Source organism: Protopterus annectens, chromosome 13.part0, assembly GCF_019279795.1.
Source record: "Protopterus annectens isolate FY-2018-M chromosome 13.part0, PAN1.0, whole genome shotgun sequence".
Taxonomy (NCBI): domain Eukaryota; kingdom Metazoa; phylum Chordata; order Ceratodontiformes; family Protopteridae; genus Protopterus; species Protopterus annectens.
Window position 1 is genome coordinate 993,233,303 of NC_056747.1, and position 23,215 is coordinate 993,256,517.

General features: G+C 37.3%; 1 protein-coding gene across 2 annotated transcripts in view; it reads left to right on the forward strand.

Moving 5' to 3' along the window:
- The first annotated feature begins 216 nt into the window (after positions 1–216).
- Positions 217–23,215, forward strand: part of LOC122788045 (keratin, type I cytoskeletal 19-like) — a 59,468-nt gene continuing 36,469 nt past the window's right edge. Inside the window, exons 1-3 of one of the 2 annotated variants that reach the window (XM_044054967.1) lie at positions 217–835; positions 9,872–9,954; positions 17,672–17,828. In XM_044054967.1, the coding sequence (XP_043910902.1) occupies positions 293–835; positions 9,872–9,954; positions 17,672–17,828 (783 nt within the window). In that variant the 5' untranslated portion in view covers positions 217–292. The remainder of the gene's footprint in view (positions 836–9,871; positions 9,955–17,671; positions 17,829–23,215) is intronic. The other variant, XM_044054966.1, reaches the window with a different exon arrangement.

Here is a 23,215-nt window from a genome sequence, read left to right on the forward strand (position 1 = left end):
GAACTTAAAAAATGTGCCAAGGGCGTTGGAAATTTCATTAAGTACCTGTCATTGAAGAATTTAGGCTTACAGGCAGAATTAATAAAAAAACTGCATCTTAAAGATCAAAGAATTTAAGCATGTTGTGTTTCCTGTACAGTCATGTCTTATTTGACACAAAAAGGTATTCAGTGGATTCTGACCACACCTCAGTATGCAGTATATATAGAGGTTCAGAAACTCAGGTAGTGCACACTTGGTTCGAGATCTGTCTTTACTTGTGGCTGGAGTGTCAGTCTTTGTCAGTGAAAACATGTCAGTCCAATTCTCAAGGCAGTCTGGATCTGTTAGAGGTCCTACTAGTGTCCGGATCTCTCAGATTTCCTCAACATCTGCCCCAGTTCGCAAAGCTTATAGCGTGTATACAGGAACAGGTGGCCGTACTCTTGCTTCAGGACCAGCATATGGTGGCAGCATCATTTCATCATCTGTTACTAGTTTGGGGTCTGCAGCAGGTGGTTCTGGTGGTGGCTATGGGGCTGGTTTTAGCTTTGGTAGTAGTGGTGGTGGTGGTGGTGCAAGGTTTGGTGTTGGAGCAGGTTTTGGTGGTTTTGCTGCTGCCTTGGCTGGTGCAGGTGATGATGGTGGCTTTATTGGTGGAAATGAAAAGGCAACCATGCAAAACCTAAATGACCGTCTAGCTTCCTACCTGGATAAGGTGCGTGACCTAGGGAAGGAAAACTCTGAACTAGAGCAAAAAATCAAAGAGCATTATCTGAAGCAAACTCAGGGAGGAGAAGGGACAGGTCGTGACTACAGTGAATTTGAAAAGATAATCGAAGAGTTGAGGGATAAGGTAAGATATGCTTTACTGTAAGTCGGTTGGCTATCTTTTGCTGACATTCGATGATGGCAAACATTTTAATGTTCTTGACTGTTTAACTACAGTATTGCTTTTATGGGTAGTCTCACTGCTACTAAAATGCACATTCCTAACTGCAATTCCACAGTTAAATAATAGGGATTTAATTACATTCTGATCCTGTTCTTCTGCATTACTAGGATGTCTGTGTCCCTTTGCTTTGGCTTGAGGAATGACATTTATATAAAGAAGCTGCAAAGTTTCCTCAGAAGTGAGGTGCTGCTGGCTGTTTATGAGAAAAGCTGCAAACTTGAAATGGTTACAGACTGCAATAGCTGTAACTTAGCTTTAAAACGCATATTAACAAGAAGCAAACATTTTGTTACAAAGCACTCCTTATCAGTTTCTTAAAACTTTTTTTTTGTATCTTTTTCCTTGTGTATTTTCTTTTTATATTAGTGTTTACCTAAGATCATATACTTGATGTTTGAAATTTAAACTTTTGTGGCAGAGAATATGATTTTTGTTTTAAGTCTGTTGCAGTTCTGAACTGCAATTCTATCTTTCTGAACCACTACCATCTGAAACCAGTCTTTCTCATCTCACTGCTGTGCCTATAGTTTTACAATGCAGAACACTTTCCAGATGAAAGTTTGCAAAATATTTTAAGAATGAATACTATATCGAAGCAAATTCAAGTCTTAAGAAAATGTAAATGATTTCTGAATTAGTTAGATCAGAGTCTGTCTGGTCCACCCAGGTATTCCATCTAGGACTCTGTCATTTTCAGTTTATCGAAGTGGTACACTAAACATGTCTTGTTGCTGTTACATGTATATTGCAGATAGCCTTTAAAGAGTTCAACTGCTCTACTTCCTCAGTAATGCAATACACTGTTGCTTCACCATAAGAAAGATCGGGATTTACAGACTGCAAGATATACAACTTGTAGGCTGTAGAAAACCTCAATGTACCAAAGTCCAGAGCAAAAATATATGAATATTGTGCCTATACTCTCCCCAGAGTGGTGATGCAGGATACAAAACCTGCTTATCCATGGTATCGGTTAATGGGTCTTTAATTAATAAATGCAGAATGCCAGCAAATCCAGGCACATGGGTATATGTGGGCATGTATGTATGTGAATGTGTATGTGTGCATGTTTGTATATGTGTGTGTGTGTGTGTGTGTGTGTGTGTGTGTGTGTGTGTGTGTGTGTGTGTGTGTGTGTGTGTGTGTGTGTGTGTGTGTGTGTGTTTGTATGTAATGTACACCAGTGTGAATATCTAACAAACTTAGTCCATTTCCCTGTACAGGTAGCATGCATGATCACTAAATGCACCTACTTTATCTTGTTAACTGCAGTGGAATTTCAACATAAGTAAAGCCACACAAGTCTGACGTATTAAAAATATGATCATCATGTATACAAAAGTCATGCCTTTTGTAAGTCATTCTGGAAAAAAAATAACAGGACGTTAAATCTGGCGTCTCAGTTTGTCAATCTTTACATGTCAGTGTAGCATCTTGTGCTCCCTGCACTGTGGATTTTAGTTAAACTCCTTGAAGGATTTTGTAAGTATACCACTGTGTCATGTATTTTACAACATGTCTGAGCAGAAACCCTGCAATTCAATACTAAGATTGCCTAGATGGGAATGCTATTTTCTTTCCCGATGCTCTGCAAGAGAAGAGTGAATGATTTTGCAATGGACTCAGGCAGGATTTCACAGCAAACTGGAACATAGCAAAGATCAACGTTGATGAAGTTGTGCTCCAGCAAGACCAGAGATCCATTATTCATGCTTAGAATTACATACATACGGAAATGAAGGAAGAAGGGGCCACTTATTTAAGGAAATTTCCTTTTAATGACACAATGGGGAGAAGGAATTATTCTGTAAGGAAAACAGCATTCTGAAACAACTTGAGTTAACCTGTAAAGATAAATGGTCCAGCATGAAGAATTCATAATTATTTAATTCCCTTCTGTTTCAAAGTATCTGTATATCTAATTATTTATTAGAACTGCAGATATGTTTTTATTCTTTTTTAACTGAAAATTTTGAAATGCAGTCAAAAGAGAAGGATTTGTTTCATGCCCCTCCCACAGTAAGAAAGACAGAATGGTCTATTTAAGTTTTCAGTCTGATGAGAAACTGAAACATTTGACAAAAAGTATGAATATTGTCCAGCTACTTTCTGAATCTTGAAGTTTGTCAAACATAAGAAACAATATGCAATCAAATTATCCAAGTAAGTTGAATAAAATAGTTACTTTTTTATCCTTTCACTTATCTATCATTGTTAATCCTGCCATACAATAAATGAGTGAGAAGACGTGGTACACTGACACAAGTCAGAATTGTATTCTGTGGTGTCAGAGATTTGGGTAGGGGTATGGTAGATGCCACAGGATGGATCAAGCATTCTGATAAAAGATCAAGGTTACTTCCCATAGATATAAATCAATTATCTTTCTAGGAGACATTAGTATCAACCTCGTAGTTCCTAACAGACATAAAAACAATTATTTCCTTACTGACTATAATGTTTCACAAATAATGCATTCCAAAACAAGGTCAAGCTTCAAAACAAATTACCACAACCTACTTGATTTTACTATTGCAAGTGTTGTTCAAAACTGTATCTCAGACACTGATAGCCTTCTTCCCTGTCTTTGTGACTGTAAAAACTATAAGTAAGAATCAAATAAAAAGACTCCCACCAAAACTCATCCCCTTCTAGCCAGAGTGGGGTGAAGAAGGCAGCTGCCCTGAATGTGCGGTAGTAGGAAGTCTGATCAGCAAATGCTAATCGGTTGGTAGTGTAGTTCCAGCATTCAAAACAAAGCCAAAATGCTTCAGTGCTTTGTTTGTATTATAAGCTGTAGCAAGCCACCAGTTTGTAAAGTTTTCAAAGGAGGCTTTTGTTTTAGTCTTCTAGTATGAGAGGACTTGCTTTTTTATATAGTTGATGGAGCCACCAGATCAGGGAATGGCATGGGATTTGAGAATAGCTAACTACAGCCCTGAAGATTGTAACCACAACACAGCTGCACTAAAGATAGCATTAGCCTGTACTGACTGGTTCTGTGCTTTACTTCACAGAGGCTGCTGAAATGTTGACAGTGCAGTTTATGTACTTAAGGAGAATAAGCATCATCTCATCAGTAGGCTGGTCAAATCCAAGCCCACTCCTTGAATTATTAAAGAATGGAATGCTCTAATAATAACAAAGTACCTTGCTGGGCACTTCTGCAGAAAATCATTAAGCTCTCCATATCTGTTCAAAAAAACCCGAGCATGTGCGCTATGTAATTAACCAAATTAATGCCCAGATTTCAAACAACAAGAGGAAGGCAGTATTTAATGTTCTGCAGGTACCCTTTCACCAACTGGCTATTAAAATAAATGTTTCCATTTACCCAGCTCCCTTTAGCTCATAGCAAGGTATTCATCTCAATCCACAGAATCACCCCTATTCATCACATTCTATTTTCTACCATAACAACAAATTAAACAGGAAAAACTCTTAAACCAAATATGTGCTGACTCACCACTTGTGTTTGGTGAACTCCACCCGTGGTTTATTATATTATGCCAGAACTATCTGGGCTACTACATATAATGCATTTAAAATATGACCCAGTAACAACAGTTTGTTCTTAATGTGAACTCAGAAGTTCCACAATCCTCCTGCACCAGTGATGTGAGACCTATTTCTATTCTCTCAGTTCTCAAAAACTTTTAAAAAGTTAGTTTACTCTTGACTGTCTATCTCTAAATTCAAAACTGTATCATGGTATTCCCTATCAGCATGGCATTTGCATGAGATATACCTCAAATCTGCTCAGAATTTTGAAGAATGCCCCTATTTTATACATATTTTACCCTGTCCCTTGTAAAATGTTTGGTTTTCTGCTAAATGGCAAATATTGCAGTCAATCAATAATATTATACATTAGAGTTTCATACCTCTTGTTTCTCAGAAAATGCTTGTTGATATAATATAAGTTTTGTTAATGTTTTGGGTGAATTAGAGTAATATTCGAGAATTATCCTTGATGTCACCTCATCCACCTCATTATTTTTGGCCTTGTCCAGAATTCATGAACAAAGAAACTGAGAGATACAAATGGTCAGAACAACAGCATATAACTTAACTGATATTTTTCTGAAGACTGGCAAAGCAAATCCAAATGTTTCTGTGTTAATCAACCCTTATAAAGCCTTTTGAGCAAATTGATAATAATCTCTTGCTTCAAGCTCTCACTGTTAAGTATGCATCCAAAAGCCCTTGACTGGTTTAAAGATTTGATCTCAAGCAAAACCTTCTCTGCTAAAGTTATGTAGCAATATGTCAGCCAGTGTTCCTTTCTTAAAAGGTGAATCCAAGTAACTGCTTTATTACTAATTTCTTTCCATACTTTCATTTCAACACTTCAGTCTGAACTTTCACAACTACCATTCATCCTACACATAAACAAAATGCTGTTTCATATATCTATCTATCTATCTATCTATCTATCTATCTATCTATCTATCTATCTATCTATCTATCTATCTATCTATCGCCCCTTCCATACCACAATTAAAAATAGCTAAAAAAAAGACGTGTGCTTCTTTCCAAATGACTACAGAAAATGCAGTTGTTCCTGTATGTAAAAAAAAGCTGTTGTATTCAGAACATAATCAAAACTCCTGACTGACATGTGCCATGCAATAACCAGGAGTCAGACTAGAAACTACCAAACAACTTCAGATCACTAAGAATATGGCTTAACATTCAGTGTCAAGTTAAAATAGCAAGAGCCCAAATTAACACTCTATTGTTCTAGTCAACAAAACAATTACACTTTTCCTCTTCCAAAAACAGATGCACACTTGCTACATGTAGGTAGTTACTAGGTATGTACTCCAGGAGACCATTAATGAACCTAGCCCAAATTCTCAATTGTCCTAAAAGACAAGTGACCTAGGCAGATAAAGGTTGAGAGAATCAAACTATGTACCTGCTAATTAACAGTTCATAGTCTCAATCCTTTGTGCCGGGTCTTAAACCTTCAAGCCCAAACATAATGCTCATCCGAGAATTAAACCATGTACCTGCTAATTAACAGTTCATAGTCTCAATCCTTTGTGCCGGGTCTTAAACCTTCAAGCCCAAACATAATGCTCATCCGAGAATCAAACCATGTACCTGCTAATTAACAGTTCATAGTCTCAGTCCTTTGTGCCGGGTCTTAAACCTTCAAGCCCAAACATAATGCTCATCCAAGAATCAAACCATGTGCCTGCTAATTAACAGTTCATAGTCTCAGTCCTTTGTGCCGGGTCTTAAACCTTCAAGCCCAAACATAATGCTCATCCTTTCAATCTCATAAGATGAAAGAATAACATTTCAACATAAAAAACAATTAGCAACAGAAATTCACAGTTTTATTACCCTATGCTTCAAAGGAGAGCACCACTGTATCATTTTAGCTAAAGCAAAATGCTACCAGTAAAATGGTGGGTCACATTTTCAACTAGTTCTCTTCATTTCAGACTATTAAAACTGGAGTCCTTCTCACTTTAGCTGACTGCCTTCAGCTTAGAACAATTCTTCCCTCAGTACCGCACTCCAAACATCACAAAGGGAATTACATATAGCAAAACATAGCCCCACTTTCCTTCTCCCAAAACCTTAGGAACTCTACCCTTCACCCTGAAAAGAATGCACTCATACACTGAAGTCAGGTTAGAATTTAAAAAATTATCCTGAAGTAAAAGATGCAAAGTGCACCCATATATATATGTGTGTATATATATATATATATATATATATATATATATATATATATATATATATATATATATATATATATATATATATATATATATATATATATATTGCCCCCCTGCACCTCCTACACCCCCCTATTTACAAATACTAACTCCGAGATTGCACAAACAGGAAAATACAGCAATTCCACAGTCCCTTGCACACAGACACACCCATCACACATACACAAACACCAACATATCCAACACTTACACACTCATACCTTCACCTAATTACCCTAAACCACACGTACAACTTCCAAACACACTCACATACATTCAAACTTCCTCCCAAAGCCCTTACAAAACACTCACATACCTTAAATCACACCTAAATTCACACACAACACCATATACAATCCACAGAAAACACCAGAAGTAACAAAGCTTATAGCAATAACAGCAAATTCAAGATATTCGAATTCACAATTACACACTTTCGCTATTTTAATAGTCTCGGGATACTGTTCTATTTTGCTCATTATGTATGTATACAAAACCATCACCATCAATATGAATGTATTACTAAGACTTATTCTTTGACTCTTGTAGTGATACTAAGTGATTATAGTGTTTTGTAAAATGAACGTATTAGTAAGAACAGTTCTTCAACTCACTGTAGTATATGTAGTGTATGATTACCCTGTTTTTGTAAACTTCTTAAAATGTTTTCTCACTCTTTGTATGCACTGTACATCTTATCTTATCAAAAATGGTAATGATGAATCATTTTTCTTTTCACTGTATGAATTTTATTGTTTTTTACTTATTATAGACCAGATTCCAACATTTTGGAATTGTGACAGCAAGATGGTTAAGACTGTTCATTCTCACTGTCCTGAGCTTCCCTATCTATCCTGATACTCAGATGATACTGTTATATAGGTGGTATCATCCCAGTGGTTGAGTTTGCCCAATTCAGTACCGCACACTGCTGAAGTATTGAATTGAACAGTGTCCTACCAAGCCCAGAACAGATACTGAAATATCCGTATCAGTCTATGTTAATGAATCTCATTAGCTTTTGCAAGCATAGCCTGAGCTTCATTGAGGATTCAGTAGGACCACCGAGTCTGGATGAAGTTCTCAGGTGCAGGAGCACTGTGAATGTGTCAGACCAGCTCTTGGAGACAGGGATCCAGGTCTGACATCAAGGTAGAACTATATGGCCATGAGACTGTCCAGCACAACATCTCATTATGTATGGTGGACTGCAGAATGACAGAATGAAAATCAGCACAACTATCTTATCTGCATCGACCCTGTCCAATAATAAGGAAGGAGATAGGAGGCCACTCATCCACTAGGGAATTAAATATATTTTTAGCAATATAGCAAAGCAAGATGTACCCAAAGGAGTTTATGAGACAGATGACAGCACACACACAACCATACATACATGCAGATAGGCAGATAGACCCAGTCTTCCCTCTGACTCCATACACCTGCATTACAGCTCCATCTGTATATAGAATTAGGTACTGCCAGCAATCTAGTTCCTACTAGGCACTCTCTGCATTAACTAATCCCACACACAGGTGGAGCTACTGTGCTGCCAACATGTCCCACTGACTTTAATGGGATTCACCATTTAGTCAAGTACATAAGTGAGTCCTGCCAAGGTACACTGTTGACTACAGTTAAGATATAGCACACCCAATTCCTATTTTAAACTCAGCTGTAAGACTTTGGCAGTCCTCATTAGCTTACACTGAGTGTCGGGCTTCCAAAACCCTATCTTTTAGAATTGGGCATGGCATGTTGCTGCACTCCCAGTTCATTAAATCTGGCCCCATACATTCCAATCTTTTGTCCTCCCCAGCCTAGTCTAAAAATTGTCAAATTCGATCAATGTTCTTCTCCAGAAAACAAATTTCAATCAATTGATCCAATTAATCAATGAATCAACAAATCAATCATTCAGTCAGTCAAGTAATCATTTAAGTGCAGCTGAATTATTATCTACTATTGATTTAGCTGTAAACTGGTATGTTTAGTATCCATATTTAAACACTGCCCTCACTCACACATACATCATTCACACATTCACCTCTGCTGCAAATGTGAGACATATTCAATAAGTCAAATCCTGAAAAAATATATTTGCACCATCAGGTACAAACAGACAGGACAAAAGAGCATAACAACACAATGATCTGCATTCTACAGGGCATAGACTCCAGGTATAGGGAGATTTTTCTCCCATCCTGATGAATGTTATTGAGACCACTTCTACAATACTGCATGTAGTTAGTTCTTGGGATCCAAGAAGTTGAAGGGTATGAAGCACATATAAAACATTCAGGGAAAATCTTAATGATGGTATGTACCTCACAAAACATCTGCAACAACTAGAAAGGCTGGAGAAACACCTCACTAAAAGAATCTCAAGCCTAAAGCAGATGCCCTATGCTGAACAACTGAAAAAACTCCAGCTATACTCTGTCGCATATTGCCTGCTCATAAGCGATCTTTGCTTAACATACAAGGCCATAATCAAACCCAGAGCTGCTGGACATACTACACTTAAAGAAATCCCAATCCATCAGAACCACATGCTCCAGAGACCTAAACCTTGTCATCACAATGAACAAAACATGCTATAGGGATAGGTTCCTGTCCCAGAGACTCCGCATACTCTAGAACAGACTGGCCATAAATGTCAAGCAGCGTGCCTCCTTGGCCCTCTTCAAAAAGAACATTAATGACTGGATGGGAGATAAGAAATTTACCCCAGGGATCACATCAGTCACCCTGCTAGACAGGGTTCCAGGGAAGTAAATATTGTGGGAAGAAATGGCCAAAGAATTGTTATTGCTAGGCTTGTATAGGCCCTAGGGCCGATAGCCTAGTACCAACCTATGAATCTATGAACCTATGAAAAATGAAGGGAGAGAGCTATGTTCCAACATGGAACTAGCAGTTTAGGGTCATTGAAAGAGGCTGCCAGAGTTTGAGATGAATTGTGAATCTACAGGGGCCTTAATATGGACATGGAGCAGTTAGAAGAAGCTGCTCAGCCCCAGGTGACAGGAGGAAGCAGCTAAATATTAGCTGAATCAAAATAAGCAGACTTGAATGACAAATAGTCTCCTTCAGTTGCTACATGATATGATGTAATATAAAGTAACCTATGGTTGTAAGATAACTTATTTGCTTCCCTTTTTTCTTTAACATATCTGTTTTTTTTTTTTTTTTTTTACAGTTAATAAATGTACAAGTGGACAATGCCACTATTCTGCTGGGTATTGACAATGCTAAACTAGCTGCTGATGACTTCCGACAAAAGTAAGTAATGTGCAACAAGCTACAGCTCAAAATCAGTCATGACATCTACAATGTTAATTTTCATCATTCAGAGCAGTCTGCATGCTTTCTGTGAAAGGTTGCCTGCTATATTAACTCCCCATGCTGCAGTTTTGTAGATAATCTATTAAAGCTAATAAGACAAAGGTCAGACTTTTATAAGCTAAAAACATCTCCCCTTCTTGTTTCTGGTATGGAAATGTATAAATATGATGTGTTCATGTTCAAACTATGCATTTAAACGAATATATTTGTATGCGGTTAAATAGAAGTAAAACAAAATTAATCTGAAAACATAACTATGAGCATTTGACTCTCACTTGGAAACTAAGACTAGAAATGCTTAAAACAAACAGAAGGAATTAAAAAATACTTAGTAAATACTTATGTTTTGCAACAGCTCTCTTTGGGCAGAAGTATAATTGAAAGTATAACGAAATATTATTGGGAAAATTTAATACAAAATGCAGATAAGATATAACGTCTTCAAATTTAGAAATGTAGAAAAACATCCCTAGGATTCAGAGAGGACTACTGTGAATGGGAAGCCTTAACAAAAGTGCCTTCTCCCTTGCAGTAACCCTGCAACATCTTATTTCATCCTGTTTGGTATGCATCCTAGGATATTGTCATGGCCCACAAAAGCCATATTTTTGGCCATTGTGAGTGCATCTGGGATGTAACCATGTGTGATAGCTGGGGTTGTATGGCTTCCTGACATTTCTTGTGAGATTACTCAGGATGGGGAAAAGGAGTGAAGTTTGAGATGAATTTATTAGCTAGTAGGTTTGCTATATCCACAGCTTCCATAAAGGTGGTGCTGTTTATAATTAACTCAGCACACTGCTGTGTATTGCCCCTGAGACTGTGGATATAACCAAAAAAGCCTTCATCATTATCCTTAGCCCAGGTTGCTATATTTATCTCAAATTTGGCCTTGGTAATATTTATTATGTTTCTAAGTTTCTTTTGGCTATAATTTTCTTCTTTTAATTATAAACCTTATTTATGCATCTGACGGTATAAACCTTAGCTTGAGATGATTGTCACTGTGGAAGTGACACCCCGACCCCATGGGCAAAATGGGAATAGAGGTTGTGGATGGATGGATGGATTTATGCTCTGATGCCATCAGGAAGATTTGTTTTTAAGATTTGCTCTGCACTTACTTCTTTTGGGTAGACTGCTTCAATGCAGTTGTGTACATGTTTGCAAACGTTATCGGTGTATATTTTGGCATATCCAGCTGAACGTCCTGAGTTTGGGGGGGATTTCAATCTAGCCAGAAATTCCCTAGAAATGCCTGTAGCTCCCAAATTACACTGCCAAGTGTGTTGCATAAATTTCTACAGGTGAAAGAAAAAGTAAACACCATCAAAAGGTGGCAGTCACCCATTGATTCTAAGGAAAGCAATAATGGACTCAAAATGCAGATGAGTTCAACAAAATTTATTTATGCAATTCCGAAAATTCATAAGAACATGACAAATTCACCAGGGAAACTCATCATTTCTGGGGTAGGGTCTTTTATTGAAAGAGTGAACAAATGCATTGATTTTCATTTTAAAAAATACTTATCAAAGGTTTACTCTCATGTAAAGAATACTGAGGATGTATGTAAAGCACTGCATGGAACGGTGTGGGACAAGGACTTTTATTGTGGAACGGTGTGGGACAAGGACTTTTATTGGGCCACAGGAGATGTTTCATCCTTATACACTAACATCAATACAAGGTGAGGTTTGGAGGCTATGAACAAGATGATGGGTGAGGGCCCGCGCACTATGTTTTAATTGTCCCTGTTGGAATACAGCTTAACACATAATTATTTTATGTGAAAGAAGGATTTTTTCCTTCAAGTTAAAGGGACAGCCTTGGGTGCAGCCTTTGCCCCACCTATGCAGTGATATATATGGGTGAATTTGAGAAAGAGTTCATGTTTCAGAATAATTTTTATATCAACAATGTCGTTTTTTTATAAACGATACATTGACAACCTTATTTTTGTTTGTAAAGGAGATTTTTCCTTGTTTGACGTTTTCATGCAAAACATGAACAGTTACACACATGTGTTAAATTTCACTTTTGAATATTCTAGAAGTAATATTTCATTCTTGGATGTGGAATTTTATATTGGAATAGACAATTTGGTACAACATAAACATTTCAGGAAACCCACCTCTGTTAACAATTTCTTGCATGCCAGCAGTATGCACCCCCCTCATTTGATTAAAGCATTACCTGAAGGGGAATTTAAGAGAATTCTCAGGAATACTCCCGACCCAAATTTATGGGATGAAGTTCTTGATGAAGTATTTGGGAGACTTTCTTCCAGAGGTTATATGGAAAACGCACTTTCAGGCATTAAGGACAGGTTATGTGGAGGGAATAAATCCAGGGGTGGGCATCATGAATGGTTGCCAGTGTCACATGAACAGGATAAACTATTCTTTGTATCTAGATATTCTGAATTTTCACGGGTAGTTGAAAAAATTCTTAAACAACGTTGGTATGTAGTTTGTGATGATTCAAGTATTGGACATCTGTTTCCTAGGTAAATTACTTTTTCTTACAGTAGGTATAAAAATTTGAAAGAATTGTTAAGTAGGAAGCTGGAACATTCAATTGACATGAACGTTAGTATGCAACGTTGTGGACGATGTTCCGTATGCAATAGGGTAAGCAACCTACATGGAAAGAAGATTAATGGGAAAAAGTATTTAGCATTTGAGAAATTTGATTGTTCTTCATTAGGGTAGTTTATATCCTAGGTTGTGATTGTGCCAAGCCACTATGGTATGTGGGACAGACTAGAAGGAAAGTTAAAATTCGCATTCTTGAACACTTGGGGGACATTAGAAGGGGTAACATGGATAGCCCCGTAGCCTCACATTTTGTTAAAATGCACAATGGCAATAGTAATGGGTTTATTTTCGGTGTGTTAGCAAGACCACATTTTCAGAGAGGTAATTTTAAAACAGAATTGATAGGTTGGAACAAAAAATGATTTATAGCTACCACACGTTATATCCGAGGGGTATGAATTTAGACAGTGGCATTATAGTTTGAATTAAGTTAGTATCTCTTTTTTGCTTTATTGCGCCATTAATTATGCATTAAATTATAGTATTTTATATTATATTTTGTATTGGCACATTAGCATGAATGTTTTCATCAATTCTTTGTATTTGTATTGAATTTTATGTGTGTAAGTATCAGTCTCAAACAGAATATTTGATTGTTTGCACTTTAAAAATTGTATTCAAAATGGCACTTTAAATATCAGCACTTCAATTAATTGGTCAAAATTAATTGGTTAATGATTTAATTGTTGTTGATATATAAAAAGATATTTTTGCATGATTAAGATGTTCCACTGAAGGTGAATTGCCAAGGTACCAGGACATGTTTATAAAGGGAAAAAAATTTTATCATCTTTTTGTTTGAATATTCCTTCAGTTTGGATATCTGGATATCTGGTGTTTTTGGTTTAGAGTTGTGACTATCGTATTTCTTATCAGGGACATGAATGAAGTCAGAAGAATGTGTGTGTGTGTGTGTGTGTGTGTGTGTGTGTGTGTGTGTGTGTGTGTGTGTGTGTGTATGGCTGTGTGCACGCGCTCACATGCACGCTCGTGCACATGCACATGTGCATGTGTATCCAAGTGTGAATATGGGTGAATGTGGATGATGTTATCTGATGCTGAGTGAACGTGTGTGTGTGTGTGTGTGTGTGTGTGTGTGTGTGTGTGTGTGTGTGTGTGTGTGTGTGTGTGTGTGTGTGTGTGTGTGTGTGTGTGTGTGTGTGTGTGTGTGTGTGTGTGTGTAAGAGGGAATCTGTGCAAACATGATGCAAGCACCACTTCTGTAAACACAAATGACATCAAAGTCTGACAGAACTAGTGGTAAAAAAAATATGATTCAAGAGACATGCTGCTAATAAGCCAATATTAATGTCTTCTTTATTCTGGCTGTAGCTGTCTCTGAATCTCATTTTACACATATTGCATAAACTGACCAATCCACAATAGCCAATTTACTGGCATGGTGAAATGGTTGCTGAATTCCAGGGATTGCTGAAAACATTTGATTTTTGCAGTGTACAATCATTCATTGCAATGGATAATGCTGCAGAACAGCTTTTGTGGGAAAGAAATTTACTGGTTCATATGTTTGACAGTGAAGTTATTTGTCTTTAGGAAGCCTAATTGTTGTAATGCACTATAGATACTTCCTGTTTCCCACACCCAACCTTAAAAAAGTGTTGCATAATATCTTCTTTTTAATTTATTTTTAATTGTAATATTAGGTTCCCTAATTTGCTGTTAACTTACCCAAAGTGTATATCAGACATAAACTTGTAAATAAAACTGAGTCAAACATGACCTTACAGAGTCAGCAAAGAGCAATTTTAAGAAACCAGTAAGAATCAGAATATACTGACAGGTCCTAAACCCATACTGAGTAGTTCAAGTTTTCCAATCTTATGATTTATTTAAAGTAAAGGATCATACTTTTCATTTTTTCATGTGTCTTGCGCAGAAGCTACAATTGTAGTCTTGAATTGAATAAAGGGTATACTAGGTAGTTTCATGTTGTAATTTGTTACAATTTGAGCATTTCATTTCATAATTTTAATCTATTTCCTTTTTTTCAATCTTCATGATGCTACATTTACAGACATGAAATGTAAGGTTGTTACTACTGTGCCAATTGTGCATTTTTTATAAACATTCCTGGAGAGATTCAGGATCTTTTACTAAAGTAATTATTTTATGGTGTTTACAATCTTCAGTGTTATCTGGTTACCCACAGTCCAATTCACAACTTAAAAAAACACAGCTGTGTGCCACAACAGAAAGGCTAGAAGGATAATAAGAATAACATCAGCATACATTAATCAAAACTCAAACAACTACCTAGTGTATCTGTGAGATTCATGCAGCCACCCAACTGCTTGAATTCCACTAACTTGAAGCCAAGAACTCAAGTGGCTGTAACCTTGACCACCCAGTCGCTCATGCTCGAACTAGAACATGAGTTCAGTGATACAGCTGCTGCACCATCTTCTTGTGTCCTAGAAGATGGACACAAGCAGGTGCTAACCACTGACCAGGTATGTTGAGAAGGGAAACTGGGAGATGGAGTTTAGGTTTTGGGAGAAGAGAAGGATTTTTGGCTTAGGGAACAATCAGGAGATTAGTGTTAGGTAGGGTAGGGGATTTTAGGGCTAGGGTCAAATTGGAAATTTAGGTTTATGGACTGGGTAGGAGTTTTAGGGTTAGACTCAGGGTTCTTGGTGAGATAGTTAGCCTTAGTTAAGTTCACAGGATTGAGTTAATGGGAGTTAGAGCAGTTACCAAGATGAGTGAGTGTCAGCAGAGAAGTGTGTTTTGAGACAATGGCACATAAGCGGTTGCAGTAGACCCCTTTATCTTGATGTACACCACTCAAAAGTGTAACTAACCCATCAATATTAATGGTTTTCAACAGAAAGTCTAAATGAATGACAAAATACATCAGGATAAATAATCCCAAAACTTACAATGATGTAAAAACATAAAACGCTTAAAAAGGTAGAAACCAAAAGCTTTGTTAATGTTTTAAGATGCTTGTAAAATTCACAACTTCAGTTAGCCATGGTGGTTTACAAGCATATGAAAATACTTATGTTTCCAGATTTAAGCTTAAAATGCACACTTAGTTTCATGATATGTATGTTCCAGAATGTAAAGAAAAAAATGTAATTTAGCACAAGTGAATAAGTATATATAAAGTGTAGCATTTGCAGTTATTAGCTTAAATTATCTATACATGCTTATTAATGTGATTTATAAGCTTATGAGATGTTTTCCTCTTGTAAATGACTTGACACTCAGGACACTCCACAACCACAACATATAGTATGTTACCACTTTTGCATATATACTGTCACTTGCTTCTTACCCTCTCTCATATATGGTACCCCTATCACACCAACATACAAGCCTCATTTAGTTCTAAACTTGAACACTGCTACAACACAGTTGCCAGATTTACTTGCAAAACATTTTACCAGACCCATGACTGTTTAGCACTAAAAACACTTAACTGACTTAAACTTTCTCATCATAAATCATATACCCAGATCGTCTTAATTCACAAAATCATCTACACCCCATTTGCCTGCCCAGTAATTAGTCCTATACTCCAATACTGTCTAACAAACCATCCCCTTTGGTCAAATGATAAACAACTCCTTGCAATCTACAAACCACAAAGGGTTGATAGGATCAGTCTCTATTCCAATAATGTAGCTAGAACTTGGAATAAAATGTCTAGATCAATCATGCCTATCTCACACCTTCATCTTTTCAAACCATCACTAAAAGACTTTCTCTCTGGCTCCTGGCTTTGTCCCTGCTCCTCATCTGGGACACAGCTTCTCCTAACGTCCTTCATTCTCCTTTTTATATCTCCCTTTAAAGCACTAAATCACTTAACCTGCTTAACCTTATCTAATACTGCACTTTATTGTAGTACTTAGACTACTATATCTACTTCTAATTAGCATAACCAAATTACTATTCCATCGCTACTTCCCTTTTAAAACTTAAACTTGCTTACCCCTCTAATAGCTCACTCTAATATATTTCTCAAATTACTCCTACCTATCTTATATACCATTCTTCTATCTAGAAATTCTCAGTACAATGTTTGTATATTAACATCTGTGAATATCAATACAAATTTTATTATACTGACTACCATGCTATGTACTCATTGAAACTGCATTATAAAATTTGTAATTGTAAATATTGCTTACTTTAAATTGTTACCTTAGAGCTTTTCTCCCTGAACCTCAACTAAAAAGGGCACCTGTGCCCAGTCGGATTTTCCCAGTAAACAAAAGTCAATAAGAAAATAGATAATTTGGCTATAAGTCATACCTTTGGAAAGACTAAAAACAGTGTGATGAAACTGCTTACAAACCCACACTGATGGTTTCTATATCCCTTTAAGGATACTAATGTTACCCTAACATCAGCTTTATGTTCCAAAATGGCTTTCATTCATTACACATTTTATTACAAAACATATACGTTCCTCCAATTGCTTGTTCAATGTTATTATCAAACACCTTCATCAATCATTGTGCCTAATTTCTCCAATATTATTTGCATCAGTGCTATACATTAGGGACATAGATTTAATCGTGTCTATAGAGCTAGGGTCACCTACTGTACAATACGTCACATTCTGGATATTTTGCTCAGGTACCTAGCATAAATTAGACACTGCCAAAAACGAGGCTTAACATTCAAACCACTAATAGCCTCTGCTGAAATTTCTTGACAAGTCCTCGGGGTAACCCCCAGCTAAAAACTTTTGTGAATGTTGTTTTTTAAAAACAAATTTGCATGCAGATTTACTTTTGATCAGCTGATATGTCAATTATTTTTACTTCAGACATGTGTATCTCAGAAGAACAGCGCACAAAATGTCCCAGATGAGTTAAGAATTTGCAAAGCCTAAGATGAAAGCGCACAAACTCTGTTATGCTTGTGCTAAGCATGCATACTAAAAGTATGCTATTTAAAATAATTAAAAATTCTGAAATAATTAATCACTGTCACTGGTGAAATATTTCTCATAATTACTGTGGACTGTTTACTACAGAATGAGTGGTATTTGAACCCAGGAATATTTGTCTTGGCAGGTATGAGACTGAGCAGGCCATGAGATTTGGTGTTGAAGCAGATATAAATGGCATGCGTAAGATCCTGGATGACCTGACACTTGCCAAAGCTGAGCTTGAATCCAACATTGAAGCTTTCAGAGATGACTTGGCTTACATAAATAAGAACCATAGAGAGGTAAGCACAACTGTACTGTGGATGGGTCTGAACAGTAAGAACTCAAATATTTTAACATGGCATGAAGAGGAAGTGTTTTCTAATACTCAGACAACACTTGAGAAATCTGAAATATTAATTCTCACTTAGCACCAGGACTCCTAATTAATTATTTTCTGTTAGTCATTGTGAGAGGGTGTAAATGGCAGCAGCATGTGTGCTGGCATACAGAAAAAGGAAGACAACTTGAGAAGGTACTTTGCAAAGTTAAAGAAATCATCAGAAGTGCGTCAATGTATGCTCAGTAAAATGCAAATTAATGTAAAAAGTAAATCGCAACTTTAGTTTTGTGCACAATTAGGGAGGCTGGCTGAGAGCAAAAGAAAAAGCCAAAGTGAAATTACATTAGCGAGATGGTCAGAACACATGGCATGAAAGTAAGTAAGCAGTACAAGAAAGCAAAAAGGTGAACACGAGGTGCTAGAATATTTAATACTCATAGGCCATCACCAGCAGAAAAACAGAAAGATGATATCCCCATGTACAGCTAGGACACTGTGTGTAGTTATGGAGGTCAGCTTCTGTAAAGACATTTGCAGCAGTGAGCTAAAATTGTTCAAGTGCCACAGAGTGATTCATGGAACAGAAACAAAAATCATTGAAAATGTTTAGCCTCCAGGAAGTTAGGAGACAAAGTATGATTTTTTTCATATATGTTCAATTCCAGTGAATAAAATACAATTAGGGTGATGCCCAGAGTGCTACCTGAAAACATAGGAAAGACAATTAATCAATATTCTCAGGTTTAGGTTATAAGGAAGAGGACAGTGAACTTAATAGAGAAAAGGAACTCAAAAATCTGTGAAAAAATACAAGGCTGCTTGGAAAGCTAGCACCAACTTTAGATGCCTCCCATCACTTGCACATGGAACAGGCATAAATATCTTGTCAAATGTGGCATACTTGAGAGCTGTAAGAGAAAATCCATTTGTAGATCTGGGCTGCAGATACCAAGTCAGTGGCACAAACAGTTCTTCTTTGAAGGTCAGTGCAGTGGTAGTTCTTTGGAATATTCATGGGTTCTTAACAACAGCGAGGTACATAGATTTCCCCACCCAGTAATGCATACAAGATTTTGTATAATGTGGATCTCAGCAACACTGCTTACAGGTATGTGGTTCATAAACTGACTCATTCATCTGTCTGTACTCCAATTCTGTGTCATAGACTAAAAGAAATGCAGCTCTGAATAACAGCACAAAGCACCATTTATTTTAATGGCACACTAAACCCATGCTAACTGATATGATACTTGGAAGGATGGATGTAGCCTGGGCAGACATAGACCACACACCATGGAACTACTGTTTTGAGAAGGAGAAGGAGCAAATATAAAGGGTGCACAGCAGATGCATCTGTGTGTTTGGTACATTGAACACATGAGTGACATTACAGGAGACTGTGCAGTGAATTATGGGGCACAGCTTAGCAGCTGTGTGTCCACTGTGAAGAGATACATGTAGGTAAGGATGCTCACTACACTGCTGTGACACATAAGATACATGTAGGTAAGGATTCCCTGTATACTGCTGTGATACAGAAGATGCATGTAGGTAAATGATGTCCAGTAAGCCACTGTGACACAAAAGATAAACACAGATAAGGATACCGAGTGCACTGCAACAGAGCTTCTGATAAAAGTAGGTTAAGCTGTCTTGACACTGCTGTGTCTGAAACAGATAATCTGGAATAACAACCATGTTATGCCTGTTTACCTCCGTCTGGGGTTGGGGTGGGGGGTGGACTAGAGAAAGCATGCTCGGTGGTATGCTGCATCCTGGTTCTCAAGAGAATATAATGGATTGTCAGAAAATGCTGTCCAACTGGGGGAAATGTGAGCAGGGAAAAAGAGGGTTGTGTTACTGCACAGAGTTCTCACAACTCCCATGGGACACGTACACAGGCAAGTCAGGGTTTAGGGTCAGGGCTTACCTCCTCACAATTTGCTAGGTAAGCAGTTTGCCATAATGCGAATGCCTCTCCATACTGGCTACCTTTCTACTCACAATATGTCATACCACATAGACACATGAATCCGCATCCAGAAAGACAAGGCGTGCATAGTAAAGTGACACATTTGGGGCTAGTATCAGAATACAGTCTCCCTGGGGAAGGAAAGAGCAATAGGGTGTGAGAGAAGGATAAAAGTTAGCAATGGTTGACACAGCACACAGATCTATAAGCATCTCCCTCAAAAACATGTATCTACATGTTATGAGTGTCACAGAATCTATGAAACTGACTATAACTCTTACTTTTAATGTCTTAAATTAAGAAAGGAAATTACATACTGTGTGCACTAAAAATGAGCATTAAACCTACAAAAACAAAAAGCTGTCCCGCCACAGTCTGATCAATGAAACAGTGATGTAATGTTTGACAGGGAAAAAATAAAAAGAATGATATAAATAAATCAAAATACAAAAGCAATCAACCAATCCAGAGGACCTGACCACAAAAAAAAAAAGCAACTGAAATACTGTGGACCACTGCAATAAAGTGACACAATAATTCAAACTATAAAAATTGTTAAATCATATATAAATGAATGATGTCACTTCCAGTTTGTGTGATATGTGAATATATTGTACAATGTGAATAGGGAATTCAGCTCTGTGACCTGTGGTTTCACCACTCATAACGCATAAAAAACTCAACTAATTCTGCCTCTTTTCGAGGATACCTGTGCATAGAATGCTTCCACTGTAGTCCTGATGGCTGTGGTAAGTATGCTCCTATAAGAACAAGGTAACTTGTGTCCTCTGACTGTACCTCTGCATTATAATGGAGTTATAAGAGACAGCTTTGGTATGCAGTATAGCTGTTGAATTGCGTTAATATTATAATATAGTCAATGTAGCTTACTGTATATCACACAAGGTAACCGCTTTTCCCTGTTTTTATTAAGGGACAGTCACTATTTTTTGTCTGTGTCATGGAAAAAAAACAAGAAAAATACACAAAATGACAAATCCTGGAACTTTCAGGACAAAAAGTATTTCCTAAGTTCCCTGTAATATTTCTATATAACATTTATTTTTTATCTGAAACACCTTCATGTTATATGAAACAACCAAAACAGTTCAAATTCTACAAGACTGAATTTTTATTTTGGCAAACAAGTGAAATCTGATTGCTGAGATGGTTGTGGGTATGGTCTGTCTTGCAAAATCATACATTTCCTTAAAAAATGTCCCAGTTTCAGCATTTGAAGAAGTAACAAAGCTTTGTTATGCACATTGGCACTTCCCGTGCATTTTTCATTGTAGTTGATTAATGCAGTCTGGACTCTGCTTAAAAATCCCATCCTAAGAATTTGCCCCAAAGGGAGGGATCACCTTAACAACAGGTAATATAAGAGTACCTAAGCCCTGCTGCCACCTTCCACCTACCTAGGTATTCTTGTATTACCTAAACAACAGGTAATATAAGAGTACCTAAGCCCTGCTGCCACATTCCACTTACCTAGGTACTCTTATATTACCTTGAGTACCTAGGTACGTGGAAGGTGGCATCAGGGCTTAATGGAATTAAATAAGAAAAGGAGACAGCCAGACAAATAGCATGACTGTATTAATATCTAAAGAGACAAGAAACTGCAAAGTAATGCAAAAAGTATTTTAACCACCTTAGCTCTTTTTTCAGTATTCACTTTTTTCCTATTTGTGGCTGTAGAGCAGGTTGCTGCATATCCCTCAAGGGAATTGCTGTGAAAGACAAAGAACAGCCCTAGATGAGACCCTAGTCCATTGTAAAAGGCACATATTCATGTGTATGCATATAAGTACAAACACCACCCCCCCAACACACACACACACACACACACACACACACACACACACACACACACACACACACACACACACACACACACACACACATAAATAGCAACAATATTTGCATCTCTGGGATATAGAAGGGGGAAAAAAATCCCACAAACAACCCATGCAAATAGTGAGAAGGCACTTAAACTCCCCATAGAATGCACCACAGCTGTAAACTGAAACAAAGAACTAAAGGCTGCCAAACAACAACTCTACATCTGCAAAAGTCTGTTACACTATTTTTAAATAGTTAATTTTATTTTAAAGTTGCAAGTTATGTAACATACAATACTGATGTGGTGTGTGTGTGTGTGTGTGTGTGTGTGTGTGTGTGTGTGTGTGTGTGTGTGTGTGTGTGTGTGTGTGTGTGTGTGTGTGTGTGTGTGTGTGTGTGTGTGTGTGTGTGTGTGTGTGTGTGTGTGTGTGTGTGTGTGTGTGTAGATAGATACAGAATTAGATATATGTCTAAACACATTTGTATCTGTATAGGTAGGTGTATGTATGTATGTCTATATATATATATATATATATATATATATATATATATATATATATATATATATATATATATATATATATATATATATATATATATATATATATATATATATATATATATATATACATATATATATAGATATACATATATATATATATATATATATATATATATATATATATATATATATACACACACACACACAGACACTCGCGCACACACACACACGCACACACACACACACATAGGTTCATGGGTTCATAGGTAGATACTAGGCTATCTGCCCTAGGGCATTTATAAGCCTAGCCAGAGTGTATTTGGCTTCCGCCTCCCTGTTAGATTAGCCTACTGTGCCTCTGTAAAGTAGGTCACAGAAGGTACCCTTTAAGATTAGTTTACTGTGCCTCTGTCTAGCAGGGACACACAAGAGATCCCAGGGGTGAATTTGCGATTTCCCATCCACGCGTCCAGATTTCGCTTGAAGAGGGTCACTGAGGGGCTATGTCTAAAATGAATTGGGATTCTATTCCAGAGTGAGGGGAGCCTCTGGTAAATTAATCTGTCCCTCCAGCATGTCCTATTTATTTTTGTGCTGAGGTTTAAGTCCCTGGAGCGTGTAGTTCTAAGGGACTTGGATTATTTTGAGGTGGAGCACTTCCATTAATTCTGGGTTTGACATAGCTTCGTACGTCAGGCATAGATCGCCTCTGAGTAAGTGGTAAGCAATTGAGCAGAGCTGGATTTTCTTTAGACGAGCTGCATAGGACATCTGTTTGTAGCCCATGATCCTCTTGGTGAGGTACTTTTGGGGTCTCTCCAGTTGCTGCAGGTGTCGGTTAAGGTACATCCCAAAAGGGGCATTGTATTCAATTATGGGCCTGATGAGTGACGAGTAGAGGGGCACAATGACCTCTCTTGATCTAGATGTGACCCCTTTCATGATAAGGTGGGCTATATAGAAGGTCTTTCTAACCACTTTGGCAACGTGATTATCAAAGGATAGATTACTATCTACATTGGTCACC